General features: G+C 52.3%; 1 protein-coding gene across 2 annotated transcripts in view; it reads left to right on the forward strand.

The window, feature by feature from the left end:
- The window catches only part of TESC (tescalcin), a 46,469-nt gene that overhangs the window by 12,299 nt on the left and 16,924 nt on the right, over positions 1-17,246 (forward strand). For both annotated transcript variants that reach the window (XM_032431409.1, XM_032431411.1), the window contains exon 2: positions 9,282-9,351. In XM_032431409.1, the coding sequence (XP_032287300.1) occupies positions 9,282-9,351 (70 nt within the window). The remainder of the gene's footprint in view (positions 1-9,281; positions 9,352-17,246) is intronic.

Consider the following 17,246-nt stretch of genomic DNA (forward strand, 5'->3'; position numbering starts at 1 on the left):
GGCCGAGGGCACCCAAGTGCATCTTTGGTGTCTTTAAAAATCCTGGCTGCGAGGTGTGCTCTGTGACGTGTGCAGCCTGAGCGAGGGGTGCAGGTGAAGGAGAGAAGCAGGGCATCCGGGCACCAGGAAGCGTCTTCGGGGCGATGGGCAGGCGTGTGAGGGTGGGTCCCTTCCAGGCTGTGGAGGCTGTCTCTCGGCTCTCCCTGTCCTCCCTCCCGAGGCCCAGGATTAGTCACTGCTTTGGCTGTAGCCCCAGGCAGCATGCAAAGTGCCTCTTCCCTCCCTCCCAAGCCAAGCTGAGCGGGGAGCCAGCCGAGGAGCCTAGTAGGTACCACAAGGTTCTTTCTTCAGGGTCCTCATGACCGCTCTTGGGGCAATTCTGGTGTCTCAGCTCCTCCTGCCAGGTCCAGTGCAAGATGTATGTGATGTTTTTATTGGGGAACAATTCACATAACCTATAATTTACCATTTTCACCATTTTCGAGTATACTGGTCATGGGCATTAAGTGCACCCACGGCGTTGGGCAGCCGTCACCATGATCCAGTTCCAGGACAACATCGCCCCCGAAAGAAACTTCAGGCCCATTAGCTGCTCCTGAAATCCACCCCCCACCCCCACCCCCGCTGCGGCCCCTGGCAACTGCAAACCTACTTTGTCCCTATGGGTTCGCGGATTTCGGAAGCTTTGTGTAAATGGCAGCACGCAGCCTTGCACGTCTGGCTGCTTCCACGAGGCATCGTGTCTTCAAGGTCAGCCGTGTGCTAGCAGGCGTCCGTGCTGTCTGCCTGCCCGTGGCAGCATCGTGTTCCCTCTGCTCACCGGCTGATGGACGTTTGGGTGTTCCTACCTTTTGGCCCTTGTGCATCGTGTGCATGTGATTTTGATTGTTTTCCGGGGTGTGAACAGCCTCGCGAGGGTGGTGCTATTATTACCTCCGCGTTACGGGGGGGGGGGGGGGGGGGGGGGGCCCCGGGGGGGGGGGGTAGGACGTGGGGCCGGGGACTGAGCCAGCAGCCCCTGGCAGCGATGTCGTTAGCCCACCTCTCTGTCTGACCCGGCTCACCTCTGTGTTCTGGGACTTTGGCCGACGATGCTGGGCTTCCGGCCAGTCTGCCAGGACACGGCGAGCAGGAGAGCTTCGGGGGCCCCGGAAGCTGCTTGGCGTCCTGGGGCCCGCGGCAGGGTGGCACTGCTGGGGGAGAGGGAGAGGCAGGGGGGAGCCCCTGGGGAGTGCAGGAGCAGACTTCCAGCTGCCCCTGCTCCTTGCAACTGCATTTTGAGCATGTGCCCCCCATTGCTCCCCCTGTGGGCCTCTCGGTGGGTCCCCTGAGTCCTGTCCTTTGCATCCACCCTCCATTCTGTCACCAGGCACATGGGATCTTGTTGTCCCCGGCCTTAGCATCCTCTGTGGACTCGGGGTGAAGTCTAAATGCCTTAGCTCCGTGTGTGCGACCGCCATTACCTCCCCTTGCTCCCCTGTCCTTTGCTTGCCTTCCACCTGTGCTGAAAAACCCGGGGCTTCCTGAGCTCTTCCCACTCTGCTTCTGCCAGCCCTGCCCTCCCCGACCTCGCCCTCGCCTTCAGGATCCCATAAGGCATTGCCTCCCACCCCGTCTCTGTGGACTGGAAGCCTCTCTCCTACCCTGGTGCTCCTTGGCAGGCCGATACCACGTTTACTGTCCTGGATCCCAGCGAGGTGACGCCCGTTTCCAAGAGCTGAGGGCTCTGCCTTTTGTGTCTGCACCCCCCGCAGCTAGCAGGTGCCAAGCGAAGCAGAGGTGCTCCGTGAATGTCTCTTAGTGAGTGACGGGGCATCTGTCAGAGGGCTGAGTGACCCAGGCGGGCCTCCCCCTCCCCTGCGAGCCAGCATGGACTCAGGAAGGGGCAGGTGATAGTTTATGTGCCCTTTGTCACCGGACTTGGGACCCTGGAAATAAAGGCTCAAGTAGTCTGGGTCACCCCATAATGGATGTGCTGAAGGCTGATACTCCATTTCTTCTTGAGTCAGATGAGGGAGGTCGGGCCTCGTGGGGGGATTTCACGCCCCTTTCTCTGCCCCCTCCCCATCTCCTGCCTCCTCATCCTTGGGGGTTGTCTCTGATCTCCTGGTCTGTGTGACCCTCCACCTGCCTGGTGACCCCTTGCTCAGCACAGCGAGGCTATGAGCTGGTCCCTACCACCTGACAGGACCAGGCAGAGACCCCAGATCCATTACATCACTCCTCATCTCTCCCTACCCCAAACCCCGGAACCCCCTTAATCTGCTTTCTGTGGCTAGATTTGCCGATTCTGGACATTTGATATAAAAGGAATCCTACGATATGTGACCTGGGCCTGGTTTCTTTCTTTAGCATCGTGTATTCAAGGCTCATCGGTTGGAGCATGTATCAGTGCTTTGTTCTATTAGGACTGAATCCCATTCCGCTGGACGGATGAGTGAACCCCGTGAATTACAGAAAAGTTAAAGGACAGATAAGCAAAAATAAGAGACAAGAGGAAGAGAGGAATGTCCTGTAATTCCACCACTTGGAAGCAGTGTACTCTTTTGTTGTGTGTCTTTTCCTGTGGTCTCCTGTGCACACACGTATGTCATTATGAACTTTCATATACATGAGATCTTGTGGCCTGTTGGTTTTTCCCTGTAGTGATATCCCGTGAATGTTGTTCTATGTTCTGAATTTTATTTTATACATATATGTATTTTTAAGTAAGCTCCGTGCCCAGCATGGAACCCAACACAGGGCTCGAACTCACGACCCTGAGATCATGACCTGAGCTGAGATCGAGTCGGATGCTTAACCAACGGAGCCACCGAGGCGCCCCTCTAACTATTTTAAACATGTCTTTGAAGGTTGTGTAGTATTCTGTCTTCAGGACTCACCAGGATTTATTTCAACCAGTTTCTTTGTGGCTCACCATTTCCCCAGGCATTTACTGTTTTAATAGGCAGTGATGAGGACTCAGACCTGTTTATCTCCGTACACTTGTCTGAGTTCCTCGGCTTTTGTTCCTCGGGATCAAGTTGCTGGTTGAAAGCCCAGATACCAGCGCTGTCCAGTACAAATACAGTGCAAGGTGGAATAATGCAAAATTTTTTTAGAAGCTGTGTATGTAAGGTAATTCTACATTTTCTAGCAGCCATGTTTTAAAAAAGAAACAGATGAGGTTAACTTTAATATTTTACTTACCCTATTACGTCTAAAATATTTCAGTGTATGACCAATATAAAAATTGAGACTCTGAGTTTGCATCGTTTTTTGTACTAAGTCTTTGGAAGCTGGTGGGTATTTTACGACTCCCTGGACCCGCCACCTTGCAAGGGCTTAGTGGCCGCATGTGCCTAGTGACTTGCAGGTATATACTTCCTGGTTTAAGCTTTTGATACGGAGTGACAGGTCACCCCCCCCACACACACACACAAAGATTGGGCCAGTTAAACTCCCACCAGCCCCTGGAAGGGTGGGAAATCAACCCTCAGGTTGAAATCTGAAACCAAAGATAATGAGGTCAACATGCCTATGCACCCAGGTGGCTTGGTCTCTCGTCTCCACGGCAACTGTGACCTCATGGGGACTTGGAGAAAGGGCTGAGCAAGGAACAGGGAAACCAGAAAAGCTTCCATCCTGGGAACCCCCGAGGGGGGCCTTGCACACATGGAGCAGGTGCCCGCAGGACAGACCCTCTGGGGGACCCCCGGACCTGAGGGTGCTTTGAAAGTCAGTTCGTGAGGCCTCAGACGTTCTCCCCCCACCCCACCCCCCGCCCAATTACTGAGGCTGAGGAGCCGTACCTAAGTTGAGCCCTGAGCTCTTGGCTCTGGGGATTTGGGTGCCAAAGACAGGGAACCAGATGTGGGAGGTTGTTTTTCTGACCCCTCTGCTTTCAATCAGGCACGACAGGAAGGCTTGTGTGCATATGTGTGAGTGTGCACTGTGCAGGCACTTGGCATGCAATTAGCTGGAAACTTCCTTAGAGAAACCTGTGGTCCATGATGATTTCTGGTTTATACACCTCTTCTTATCTGTGTGATCTTGGGCAAGTTTCCATGCTCCCATCTCTAGGATGGGGATAAAAACCATCCTTACCCAATAGGATTGATGAGAGGCTTATGTGAGCCAGGGCTTAGCAGGAGTGGGGCTGAGCACAGTGCCCTGGACACGGTGAATGCTCAGTGAATGTCAGCTGCTGTGGTTCTCGTGCTTATGCACATAATTCATTTTTTTTAATGGCTCTATTGAGATGTAACTCACATACTGTACATTTCACCCATCTAAAGTGTACTCAGTAGTTTTTCGTATAATCACAGGATTGTGCAGCCATCACCACAATCTAACTTTGGAACATTTTCATGCCCCCCCCCACCCAAAGAAGCTCAGTACCTATTAGCATGACTCCCCCTACCTCCCCAGCCCCAGGCAAGCCCTGGTCTACTTTGGATTTGCGTATCTGAGCATCTCCTATAAATGGAATCATTCAGTGGGTGGCCTTTGTGACTGGCCTCTTTCACTTAGCATCATTTTGAAGGTAACTCATCTGTCATAGAGGTTGTTTAGGATCATCTTGGGCTGTAATTTCTGATAGTTATTTTTCATCAGATCGTTGTATTTTTTTTTTTTAATCTGCAGTTGAGAGCTCAGAGCTGCCTTTGATCACACAAAGGGAGGCGGCATGGGGTGTCAGTAAGCAAATGAACAAACATGAAACCACACATGTTCTGCCCAACAAACTGAGCCCAAATCCTGGGTCTGCCTTTCAACTTCAGCGACCTTCAGCAAGTTACCGATCCCCTCAGATCCTTAGTTTGTTCTTCTGTGAAATGGGAGTGTCTGTCCATTCTAGGGTCATGCAGAGTATTAAGTAAGAACATGTGCGTGCAGGACATGCTACTCTGCCAACGGATGATTCATCCATAGCAATGTCTTCGAGATTCCTGGGCTGTCCCATATGGGACCATATTGTGTGCTTAAAATATTCATTACGTGACTAATAAACATGTATTGCGTATTAGAGAAAATTCGGAAAATATAGATGAATCAAAGCAAAACAAACACTTTAATCCCGCTACTGGGAGGGACAATTGCTATTATTATTTCGGGGAAAATAAATCCAGATTTCGTTTCATTACTTATATACATTTGTGTGTGTCTACATATTTCCCCCAGCATGAGGCCATGCTATTTTTGTAGCAAGCTGTTGTGTTTTTTTTTTTTTTTTTTTTTTTAATTTTTTTATTTATTTATTTGAGAGAGAGAATGAGATAGAGCATGAGAGGGGGGAGGGTCAGAGGGAGAAGCAGGCTCCCTGTTCAACAGGGAGCCCGAAAGCTGTTGTGTTTTTAAGTAGGCGCCAGTGTGGGGCTTGACCTCACCACCCTGAGATCAAGAGTTGCATGCTCGACTGGTGGGCGCTTGGGTGGATCAGTTGGTTAAGTGTCTGCCTCCGGCTCAGGTCATGATCCAGGGTCTTGGGATCGAGCCCTGAATCGGGCTCCCTGCTTCCCCCCTCCCTCTGCCTGCCACTCCCCCCTGCTTGTTCTCTTCTCTCTCTCTCTCTCTGTCAAATAAATAAATAAAATCTTTAAAAACAAAACAAAAAAAAGAGTCACATGCTCTACCATCTGAGCCACCCAGGTGCCCCAGCAAGCTGTTTTTAAACGATATCATATGTGGACTATATTTTCATGTCAGATACACAATTATCACTTTTCAAAAGCAACATGCTTTTTTTTTTTAATTGGCTAAGTATACCATAAAATATTTGACCAATCTGCTTTTGGTGAGCACTTACGTTGAGTCCAGTTTTTTTTTTTTTTTTTTTTTTAATTTTCTTTTTAGATTTCATTTGAGAGAGACAGAGATAGAGCACAAGTGGGGAGGAGAGGGAGAAGCAGGCTCCCCGCAGAGCAAGGAGCCTGATGCGGGACTCGATCCCAGGACCCCAGGATCATGACCTGAGCTGAAGGCAGACTCTTAACCGACTGAGCCACCCAGGCGCCCGAGTCCAGTTTTTAAGCTGTTAAGAATACAGAGGTGGGACACCTGGCTAGCTTAGTTGGTATAGCGTGTGACTCTTGATCTCGGAGTTTTAAGTTCGAGCCCCACATTGGGCATGGAGATTAGTTAAAAAATAAAATTAAAAAAAAAGAATATAAAGTTGAACACATTTATATATTCATGTTCTGTTCTTGTTGGATTTATTTTTTTTAGGACAAATTCTTGCCAAGTAGAATTACTGAATTTTTTTTTTTGAATCACTGAATTTTTCATGTAAACGTTTTGCTGTGATAACATGTACCAAAAAGTGCATCACCCATGAATATATATTTCCATGAACTTGCTGAGAACACATGTGTATAACTTGCACCTGGATCAAGAAATAGAATACTCCCAGTACCCAGAGGCCTCCCTCATGCCCCATTCAAATTGCTACTCTCCCCTCAGGGGCAACCACTATCCTGACTTCTCTTTTTAAAAATTAATACAGGGGTGCCTGCGTGGCTCATTCGGTTAAGGGTCTAACTCTTGATTTTGGCTAAGATCATGATCTCAGGGTTGTGAGATCGAGCCCCACATTGGGCTCGCACTGGATGTGGGGCCTGCTTAAGATTCTCTCTCTCCCTCTGTCCCCCTCTAAAAAAAAATTAAGACAATGTCATCATCATTATTATTAGAGAAGTTTTAGATGGGTTCACAGCAAAATTCAGGGGAAATTAGAGTTTTCTCATATACCCACCCCCAACCCCACTATTGCTTGATCACCCCCATTATCAGTAATCCCCCAACAGAGTGGAACTTTGGATAGTCGGTGAACCTACATGACACATCATCATCGCCCCAAGTCCATTGTGTACATTAGGGTTCCCTCTTGGGGTTGTATGTTCTGTGGGTTTGGACATATGTATAGTGATGGGCATCCATCATGACGGTATCCTACAGAATCATCTCACTGCTCTAAAAACCCTCTGTGCTCTACCTATTCCTCCCTCGCCCCCGCGACCTCTGACAGCCACTGATGTCTCTCGCTTCTTTATAGTTTTGCCTTTTCCAGAATGTCATATACATGGAATCATCCAGAATGTAGTTTTTCTTTTCTTTTTCTTTTCTTTTTTTTTTTTTTTTAAGATTTTATTTATTTTGACAGAGACAGCGAGAGAGGGAACACAGCAGGGGGAGTGGGAGAGGGAGAAGCAGGCTTCCCGCGGAGCAGAGAGCCCAATGCGGGGCTTGATCCCAGGACCCTGGGATCATGACCTGAGCCGAAGGCAGATGCTTAATGACTGAGCCACCCAGGCGCCCCCAGAATGTAGCTTTTCTATCCTGACTTCTAACACTATACATGAGTTTTGCCTGTTTTTGAACTTTATTTGGATGGAATCATAAAGTACGTGCTCTTTCCTGTCTGACTACTTTTGCTTGTTTTGATGGTTCTTTTTTTAGGATTTTTGAATTTTTTTTTCAAGTAATCTCTACACCCACTGTAGGGCTCGAACTCACAACCCTGAGATCAAGAGTCCCACGTTCCACCAACTAAGCCAGCTAGAGGCCCATTTTTGTGGTTTTGAAACTCACCCAAGTTATAACACGTATTGTTGGTTCACTGCTCTATGCTATCCTATTGCGTGACTACGCTATGCTGTAACTGTTTATGTGTTCTGCCATTGCTGGGGGCTTGGATAGCTTCCGGTTTAGGGCTGTTGAAATCGTATTTCCATGAACCAGCTCCTACATATTTTCTGATGAGCACGAGTATGCGTTTCTGTTGGGTATGGACCCGGGAGTGGAACTGCTAGCCTATCCAGTGTACACATGTCTTTGCTGATATGCGTGTGCTGTAAATGGCCATATCCTCCTCCAGAAAGGTGGTAGCAGCCCCTGGTGGTTATCAGCCTTTCCAGTGGTCAGTTTCTACATCTGTAATGGGGATAGAGCCCTGTCCCAGGGTGTCATGGGGAAGAGATGAGCTAGTGTGTGGAGATGTGCATCCAGTACTCAGCAAACCCTCCGTAGCAGTTGGCAGTCATAAGGAGTATTTTCTCACCAACAGCAGCTTCTAGGGAGGCTGGAGAATTCTGAGCTGCAGATTCTTGAAGAGATGCAACCTGAGTCTGAGACCAAAAAAAAAAAAAAACAAACCCAACAGGAAATGAGGTGACGAGCTGGTCCCAGAAATTAGTTGCCTCTGCAACAAGAGAAGAGATATTTAAGGCATGGGAAGCACTGGGAGGAGGGAGGAGGGGGCTGGCTGTTCGTCAGCCCAGCACCTGTTTGGAAGGTTCTGCAGGAACTGTACCCAGTCCCCGGGAACCAGAGGTAAGGGCCTTGCACGCCAGGATATATGGGCAGACAGGAGATACTGAGTAGCGGATGAGGGCAGGCTTGGGAGATGGGTCCCAGCTCGCCTCATGGCAGGTTGTGTGGTCGAAAGTGTTAGCTACAGTGTTCAAATCGGAGATAGAAGAGTAGCTACTGCCCTACAGTGTTGTGTCGAGGCTGAAGTGAGAAGGCACAGGTCGGTGTTGGTGTTTCGTTCTGTGCGTTTCATAAAATAAGCCCTTGTGTGGACGAGACCATTATGAATCCTGGCACGCACAAGGGCCCCATGCCAGCTGTGGGAGAAACATGGCCCACCAGCCCGGAAAGGGTCATTAAGAAAAACTCCCGTACATAGGTTTTCTAAAACCATTGAGATCATACGTCATGCACAGTGCAATTATCAGAATCCTATTTCTTTTCCTTCCAGTTCCCTCGCTGCACCAGATTCTCTGTGTCTCACTGCGCGTCTCCCAGATTACCTAGCACCAGCCTGAACCGCTTTTCCCTTCCATACTCCTCTGCCTTGCAGTATGGGACCAACTGTCTGAAGCCCCTTGCTCAGCTAGGAAAACACCTGTCTTCAGGAGTGGGAGGGGAGGAAGTCAGACAAACGGATGGGATCCCTTTAGCGGGCTGGGGAAGGGGAGAATGACCTGGTTCACGTTCTTGCTGTCCCGGGAGCTGCTGTTGTATTGCCAAGGGGATCAGAAGGAATAACCCCAGAGGTGCATTGTCAGGAAGAATGGGAAACCCTCTGTTGGATTCTTCCTCCGGTGGTGCTCAGTGTTGCCTGGGTGGGGAATGCAGGAGAACAATGGAACGGGAGGGTGGGACGGGGCAGGAGGATGTCACCAGCCTCCTGCTGGTGGCTTCTGAGTTCAGGGATCACTCATGTCTTCCTGTTTCTCTCTCCCACTCTGCCCCCCTCCTTCTCCTCCTCCTCCTCCTCCTCCTCCCCTGCTTCTCAGTCTCCTCAGACCAGATCGAGCAGCTCCACCGGAGGTTTAAGCAGCTGAGTGGAGACCAGCCCACCATTCGGTAAGACCTGCGGTTGGGTTTGGGCGTTGGGCAGGTCCACGGCCCTTGAGGATTTCTCTTGCAGCTCTTTCTTTCTCTGAGTGCAGGGTGACTCTGAAAGAGCCCCTGGGTTGCCCCATTTCCTGCGGCAAACCTGTAGTTGTTGTAATTCTTTTGGTCCCTTCTAGACGAGATGTTCTAGAGCCAATCTAGAGCCACACCTGTTTCTCTCGGGATCAGGAATGTCTAAGCAGAGTGAAGACAGCGGGCCAGTCAGCCGCACGTACCCTACCCTGACTTCCTCAAATGGGACGTGCTTCTGGCCTCTGTGCTTAGAATCCCAGATAGACGTTGAAGGTCTGTTGAATGTCTCTGGACTCCGCTTCCTCTTGGTGGTTACTTCCAGCCTCAGGCAAGACGGCGGGAGCAGCCTCTGATTTCTGTCAAGGAAACTGGCCATCCTACATTGCGTTTTTAATGTTCATCTTTTAGAAGCTATGTAGGCTTAAGGAGGAATGCCTTAAACTGTTCTCCTTATCCCACAACAGTGTGTTCAGTCTTAGATGCTGGTTGAATCATATAAAACTAGGTTCGTGAGAGGTCCTGGTTAGCGTGTTTGGTCATCCCAGAGTTGGCCAAGAAGCTTTGAGTCAGACTGTTGCAAGCAGAGTTTCCAATGCAAGGTAAGCAGCACTGTGCCACAAACTTTCTAACAGATGCAGTTTCCTAAAAGAAATATTCCAGGTCTGAAGTTTACAGTCTTCAGGCTTCAAAACAAACATTTGAATAATCCAGGGAAACTTCCTCCATCTTAGTAAACAGACTTAAATTTTACCTAAGTTTTATGGAAACTGACAGATAAAATATCCACTTTCCCTGGTCTGTCTAAACAAAAGCATGTTGTTAATCCCATGCATTGTATTCTCAAAGCTTCCATTCCCAGAGCTTAGAGTCTGGTGATCGCATGGTTCCTGTGGCCTCTTGTCTCAATTTGATTATATCCAAGGCAGAATGAGAGCCGGTTAGGACTGACGTCTTTAATTCTATCCAGGGCACCTGCTAAGCCCAGTAAAGGAGAGGGAGTGAGCCCAGCAGAAAGTCACCTGGCTTCTCGTTGGCTCCGAGAGTGTTACATGTCTGGGTCGGAGCCAATCACCATGAGATGCTAGAGAGGCAAATGGGTTTTCCCTAGCGCTGTGAGGGAGTGGAGCTGGGTCATCAGCCAGGGCAGGGATGGAGGGTGGAGGGCAAGGGCAAGTTGGGCTGAGGAGTGGGTGCAGGGTGGGAACACCTCAGCCGGGCACCTGGGAGTCTAAGGAGAGGTAACACTGTGCACCTGGATGTTGGACCATGGACGTGGCAAGGGCACCCCTCCCCCTCCTTCCATCAGAAGTTTCTGGGCCCGTGCTCTGTGCCAGGTGCTCGGTACCTGTGCTGGTGGATGCAGCTTACGGTGGGTGATGTGTGAAAGTGGGGCCCCCTTCCTCAAGAGAATTTTCCAGCAAGCGATGCCCTCAGCCCTGGACCAAGCTGCTGTGCCTGGGGGCGGCACTTGGCAGCCGGACTGTCCTCGGAGCCTCTCCCAGTTTGAGATTCTAGCATCCGAGCTCCGTGTGGCCCAGTGTATGTGCTTTACACATACTCTTTCCCAGCTGGAGTGTGTGCACAGATCACTCGGGAACCTTCCTCATGTAGGCTTGGCCGCGGCCGGTGTGTGGGGCCTGGGACCCTGCATTTCTAACTAACACCTGTGCCGCACGCCCCCTGAGTGCCTGGCCCTGGGGCGTAGTAAGCACTCAGCAGAGGCCACCTCGCGTCTGTCCCCGACCCGGCTCTCCTGCCTCCGGGGCTCAGATGTCTGTCTGTGCCGTCCTAACCACCACCTCTGTCCTCAAGCCTGTGGCCTCCGTCCTCTGGCTCGCATCCCTCTGCCTAAATCCAACGCGGCTCGTAGGTCTTAGCAGCAGCGGGGTTTCTTCCGGGAAGTCAGCACCCTGTCAGGCTCTCCGGGCCCCTTACGCCCTCCCCGTGGCCACAGGACGCAGCGGTTTCTGCCTCCCCGTGGGACGGCGAGTGTGAACGTGGGTGTGATCACCTGGGAACCGTGTCACAACACAGGTTTGACTCACAGGTCTGGAGCGGGACCCCAGACTCTGCATTTCCAACAAGCACGCATGGTCACGGGCAGGTCGGCCCCCCCAGCACCGAGGGTGGTGCCCAGGAGCCCCTCTGGGTTGGGTGGGCGGAGGCTGCATTCCCACAGGCACTGAGGGGCCCGTGTTGCAGGCTCCTGCCTCCCACTTGTGGGCACACGAGCCGTGGGCTCTGCACACCCACCCCCAGGACCATCCCACGCATCATGCTTTTCCCACCTGCCCTCACGCAGGCCCTGAGTGTGTCTGCTTAGACCCGGTGAGCAGCCCCTGCTCCCAGGCCTTGGGGCCCCTTCAGGTCGTGTCCATACTCTTTAGCTGGGGACCACCAAGGTCTCCGGATGCTGGTGTTTGCTTTGCTGAGGTCTCCTCGAGGACACCGCCTTTTCCAAGATAACCCTCCTACCCCCTGCACTCCCACAGCCTCCTCCTGGGGGTGCCCCATGCCCCCCATTGACGGTGCAGAATCATAACTGTGCCCCTAACAGACCACTGGCCCCATGAGGGGCAGGAACTGGGTGTTTGTTCCTGGCCCTAGTGCTGTGTCCAGGGCTGGTGACCTACTAGAGGCGCTGGGGGGACCATTACTGGTTGGTTGAATGAATGAGAGCAAAGTCATGAGGAAGAAGTGAGAGTAAGGATTGCCAAAGTTCTTTATAAGCCATGAAGCGTGGAATCCGTGAGACCCGTTGTTAACGCCGTGTCCCTCCATAGGGTGTGCAAGTCCCCGGGGAAGAATTTATCCGGGGCCTGGTTCGTAGGAGCGTTCACGGATGTAAGTGGTTATTCATTGAGCATGCTTTTTGTGCTGCGTAGCTGGAGTATGTTACTTTTGTTTTCTAAAACCCGACCGGAAGTAGTGGTAGGAACACCTGTTCTCCCCATTTTACAGATGGGAACGTCAGGCTCAGAGGGGTGCTGTGCCTGTTCCCGAGTCACAGAGCTCCTCCGTGGAGGAACGGGGACTTGAGCCCAGGGCTGAGATCCCTCTGTGAGGAAGCTGTGGGCATTGCCGTAACTTGGGAGTGGCTTCTGAGGACCTCAGTCTCCCTGCTCTGCCATCCGAGGACCGCCCGCCCTTATCATCCCGGGGTGGGATGTATAATCTCCATCCCCAAAGCCCCAGCCCCACTGTCTCGCAACCTCTTCCGGGAGGCTGATGTCAGCTGTGCGGCGACCGCCCAGCCCAGCAGGGAGGAGGTGATAGACCATAGTGTTTTATGCAAACAGGTCTGCCTGAAGGGCTCCCCCCTCCCCAGAACCACTTTGCCTGATCCTACTCTGCCTTTCAGGACCTGGGGAAGGGGGAAGGGGCAGGTTTTCGGGTCCCCCAGGCATTCCTACCCATCCTCCCAGGGCAGAAGGGATGAACAGCCCTGGGCTGGGATCTGGTCCCCAGCACCGTCCCCGCACTGCCAAGGGTTTCCCCAGGGACCCCGGGCCGAGCCTTCAACCTCAACATCCAGGATGCTGTGGGCTATGCTGGGATTTCTGAACAGGGAAGGGCGCTTCGCTTCATTAGCATCCAGCTTTGTGAAAAGCATCGCCCGGCGTCCCCCGGGTGAGGCCCCCAGCACCACGGTCTGCGAGGGGTGTGGGAGGTGGCACGCTTTGCCCTGCCTTCTCAGCGAATGAGGTGCCCCGAGAGCTTATTAGGATCCTGTGGGGCAGGAGTTGGGGTAGGAAAGGGGAGGGGTAGATACCTCAAGTGCAAAAAGCCCCTTAAAAGTGACCATTTACACCTGCAGGCTTTAAACATAGACTACTAGTAAGTTTTGTAAGTTGCATTAAAAAAGTAATGAAGAATTGAGTTTCTGAATGTGTGACTTTGATAAATTGTATATATATTATATTTAAAAAAAAAATTCCCACAAGCTAAGAACCACTGGAAGGGATTTAATTTTAACCCACCATCTCCTGCCCATGTTTAGTTGGTCCCTTGTCCTTCTGAAAATGATCTGAGGCTGTCCAGGGACGGCCTTACCCTGAGGCCCCAGAGCTGCCGGGTCAGAGCCCCACTCTGTATGCATTCCTTACAAGGCCCAGCACCTGAATAAAAAAAAAAAAAAAAATCCTAAAGCTGCATTTTCCTTTAAGGCCTCCCTAAATTGTATATTTCAGAACCCCCAAAACCTGAGTCCACACTGACACAAGTACTGAGCTCTGAGTCCTCTTGGAGAAATGCTTGAATAGAAAACGGTCATGGGACACATTGGTCGGGTACCTGTGCTGTGTGTGTAGACTTCTGTCCTCAAGGCTTTTCTTCCAGCAGGGAAGCCCCTCCCCTAAGTGGATCCCCAAACAGATAGGATTTTAGATCACGAGGAAAATACAGTAATTGCCTCTGGCACTTTGTCTTTCTTTAGTTGGGGCCACTTAAGTGGCGAATGCCTTAAACAGCAAATTTTACTTCCTGAGCGCGCCGTGGCCGGCTCACCATCCTCCAGAAATAGATGCCGTGGAATCCTTCAAAGTGACGCAGGCCAGGAGGAGGTCTGATTAGATAGATCCACGTTACGAAAATATTTTTAGATTCATCAGGCCTCTGAATGTGGAGTGAGTCCTGGAGTAAACAGAGCCACAGACATACAAGGCAGAGAAAAAGGGAGCAGTGCTCATTGTTGATCGCCACCCAAGTACAGAGCAGCATTCTGGTTTTTCTTAATATTTTTATTATTTGAGAGAGAGAGAGAGTGAGCGAGAGCATGAGGAGGGGGAGCTGCAGAGGGAGAGAGAGAAGCAGACTCCCATGCTGAGCAGGGAGCCCAATGCGGGACTCGATCCCAGGACCCTGGGATCATGACCTGAGCTGAAGGCAGACGCTTCACCGACTGAGCCCCCCAGGTGCCCAGGGCAGAGCAGCATCCCGATAGGCCCGAGCAGAAGTCCTGACTCTGCGTCCTGCTTTGCATCCCCTGGCAGCACTTACCCACTGCCCTGTGGCGTTCAAGGTCAGCTTACAGTCAAGTACGTACGTGGGAGCCCCGGCTGCCATTAGCTGAGGGCTAATATGTGCCGGGCACAGGGCTGCACGCCCACCTGCCTGGTCCCAGGGGTCTGAGGAACCCTGTGAAGTTCACAGCATTATCCCATCTTCCAGATTAAGAAACTGAGGCTGGAGAGGATAAGGTCAAAGCAGAGCTGGAACCCCCAAATAACTGTTTTTCTTACTATCTAAGACTTATCTTTGGAGGGGTTTACTTATGGAGGGTCTTCCCTGCTTAGAAGAAAAGCCAAAGCCTACAGTGATCATATTGCTTTTCTCTAAATTAAGTCCTTTTAACCTAGTCACTTTGCTTTTATCCTGTCAAATAGCCAAAAATGTCCTTTTTTTTTAAGTCCTCCTGACAGTGAAGAGTTGAGGCACGGCCTACATCATCAGGCCATTTTGCTGTCAGTGTTTAATGAATTCCGAGAGTTAATGAGTCCTCCCTTTAAAGCCTCAGCTAGCATGGTGCATGCTCATCTGACAAAGAAGAACCCACAGTTGCCTGGACAGCTCTCCAGGCGACAGTGGGCACGAGCAGTCCCATCCACTCAGGTGACAGGGAGAGCCGGGCAGGAGCCCCTTGGGTGTGAAGGGTGCTGAGATGTCCCCAAAGCAGGACAAAGCTTTCTAAAGGGACTTGACTAATTCGCAGGTACTTGAATGTACAGTTTTTACAGAGACCCTTTTCCGGGTGATAGGGCCTCCCATGGCTGGTTCTGGTGCCCCAGATGCTGGAGTGAATGACTGGTACGCTTCCCTCTGCCTCTCCTGGGGGCTCCTTTTGTGGGGGGCGGGGGGGCACGCATGTGGCGGTGCATGGAGAGAGGGAGGGAGGGTCGGAGAGGTGACTAGCATGTAGGCAAGTCCATTACGTCTGAGCTAAGGAAAGAAACAGGATGGAGGGTGCCTCTCTTGGGACCGTGGTGGGGAGAGGGACCTTGGGGCAGGGAGTCATGTTCGGGCTGGAGCAGAAGGGACAGAAGGAGCCATGTGTGATGACGAGGGAAGGGGCTCTAGGCAGAGGCATCGGCAGACTCCGGTGGGATGCGCTGCTTCCCCACCTCCCTCCTGACCCCTCAGCCTCCTGCTTCGTCTGCTCCAGCCTCGTGGATATTCCTGCCACGCCCGCCCCAGAGCTCTAGAACACACTGTTCCTTCTTGCGGGGTTTCTTTTGGCCCTTGGAGCTGGAGAGTGTGTGTGTGGGGGGGGATGTCCTGTGCACTGTAGGGTGTAGGTCACATCTTGGGCCTCTGCCCGCTAGATGCCAGTAACACCCCTCCCCCGGGATGACACCAAAAATGACCCCAGACGTGGCCACTGGGGTTGAGAACTTGCCACCCTGGTCTCTGCTCAAGCGTCACCTTTGCCAGGAGGCCTTCCCCGGTCACCCCCCTGAGATCTCGTCCAGTTCCCTGTGGTCTCCATCTTGCCCCTGCTTGGTTTGCTTGCACAGTGCTCGCTGCTGCCGGAGATGCTCCGTTTTCCCTTTGTCTTCATCCCCCTGCTGGAATCCCAGGAGGGATCCTGTCTGTCCTGTTCACCGCTGGAGCCAGCACCTAGAACAGCGTCTGGCCCGTGGAAGGTGCCGGAATACTTGTTGCTCCCCCCTGTGATGAGGACACGGCAGGTGTCGGGAGGGCAGCTGGGTCCGGGCTTGGCGCGGGTACGGGAGAAGCTGAGAAAGCATGTGGCGGGGAGGAATGACATGGTGATGCCGCTCTGGCTTTCGGAGGACGCACTTGCCTGGCGGCAAGGGGACCGCGGCTTCTTCCACCAGAGCTTTTGTGCAAAGGCATGTGGATGGGAGAAACAAATGGCTGGTGCATTTGGGGACTTCCTAGTGTTTCTTTAACCTTAACCGTCCCACGAGTTCCCCGGGGATCACGTTCAAGTGCAGGCTCTGATTCCGGGCCAGCTAAGGCTCCGTGTTTCTCACAAAGCCCAAGTGATGCTGATATTGCTGGTCTGGGGAGCAAGCACACTTTGAGTTGCTCAGCATTGCCTGGGGGAGACCCATGCGTGATACGTGAGGCTTGGCCCCTCCTGCGTGAGTCCCCGTGGGGGCCAGTTTCCCCAGTGGGGGCCCCCATGTGGAAATGTCACCTGCTAAAGGGTGGGCAGGGTGGGGGGCATCCAGGAGAGTCGGGCAGGCAGCCCCCGGAGTAAAGACCCCTCTCGGATGGACCAGTGCGAGCAGGGAGGCCAGAGTTCTAGGCTGGGAATCTGGGGGGCCTCGCTGTGTCCTCAGCTGTCGGGTGGCAGAGGACGGCCCCGAGCCTGCAGAGAGAGCTTTGCAGTTGAGCTGGCCCTCGGAGCTGCCGGAAGCCAGCCCACACCGCAGGCTTGAGGAAGGGCCCCTCCTTGGTGGTTTCTCAGTCTTTCCTTCTCTTGCGGGCTGGATGCTTGCCTTCTTTCTGGGTCCCGGATGGGGCCTCTAGAGGCTTCGGGGGGCGAGGGGGGGCAGATCCCCAACCAAGATTTCAGTTGTTTTCACTCTTTCAAGTAAAAACTGACAACCCAGAAGAAGTAGCAAGTGTGAGGAAGTGTACGGGGCTGTTAGAGCCCAATTCAAAGCTCCCTTCCTGGCTGTGGGACCGTGGCCTCCTCACTTCACCTCCCTGGGCCTCAGTTTCTCGCCTGTTAAATGGGGGTTATGGGTGTGTGGGGAGCAGTGTTTGCAAAGTGCTTAGCACAGCCTGGCACAGGGAAAGCCCTCTGGATGCTGTTGGGGGGGGGGGGGGGTCTTTAAACCCTGGGGCTCAGCCCCCAGGAG

Source organism: Phoca vitulina, unplaced genomic scaffold (genome assembly GCF_004348235.1).
Source record: "Phoca vitulina isolate PV1807 unplaced genomic scaffold, GSC_HSeal_1.0 scaffold46, whole genome shotgun sequence".
Classification (NCBI taxonomy): domain Eukaryota; kingdom Metazoa; phylum Chordata; class Mammalia; order Carnivora; family Phocidae; genus Phoca; species Phoca vitulina.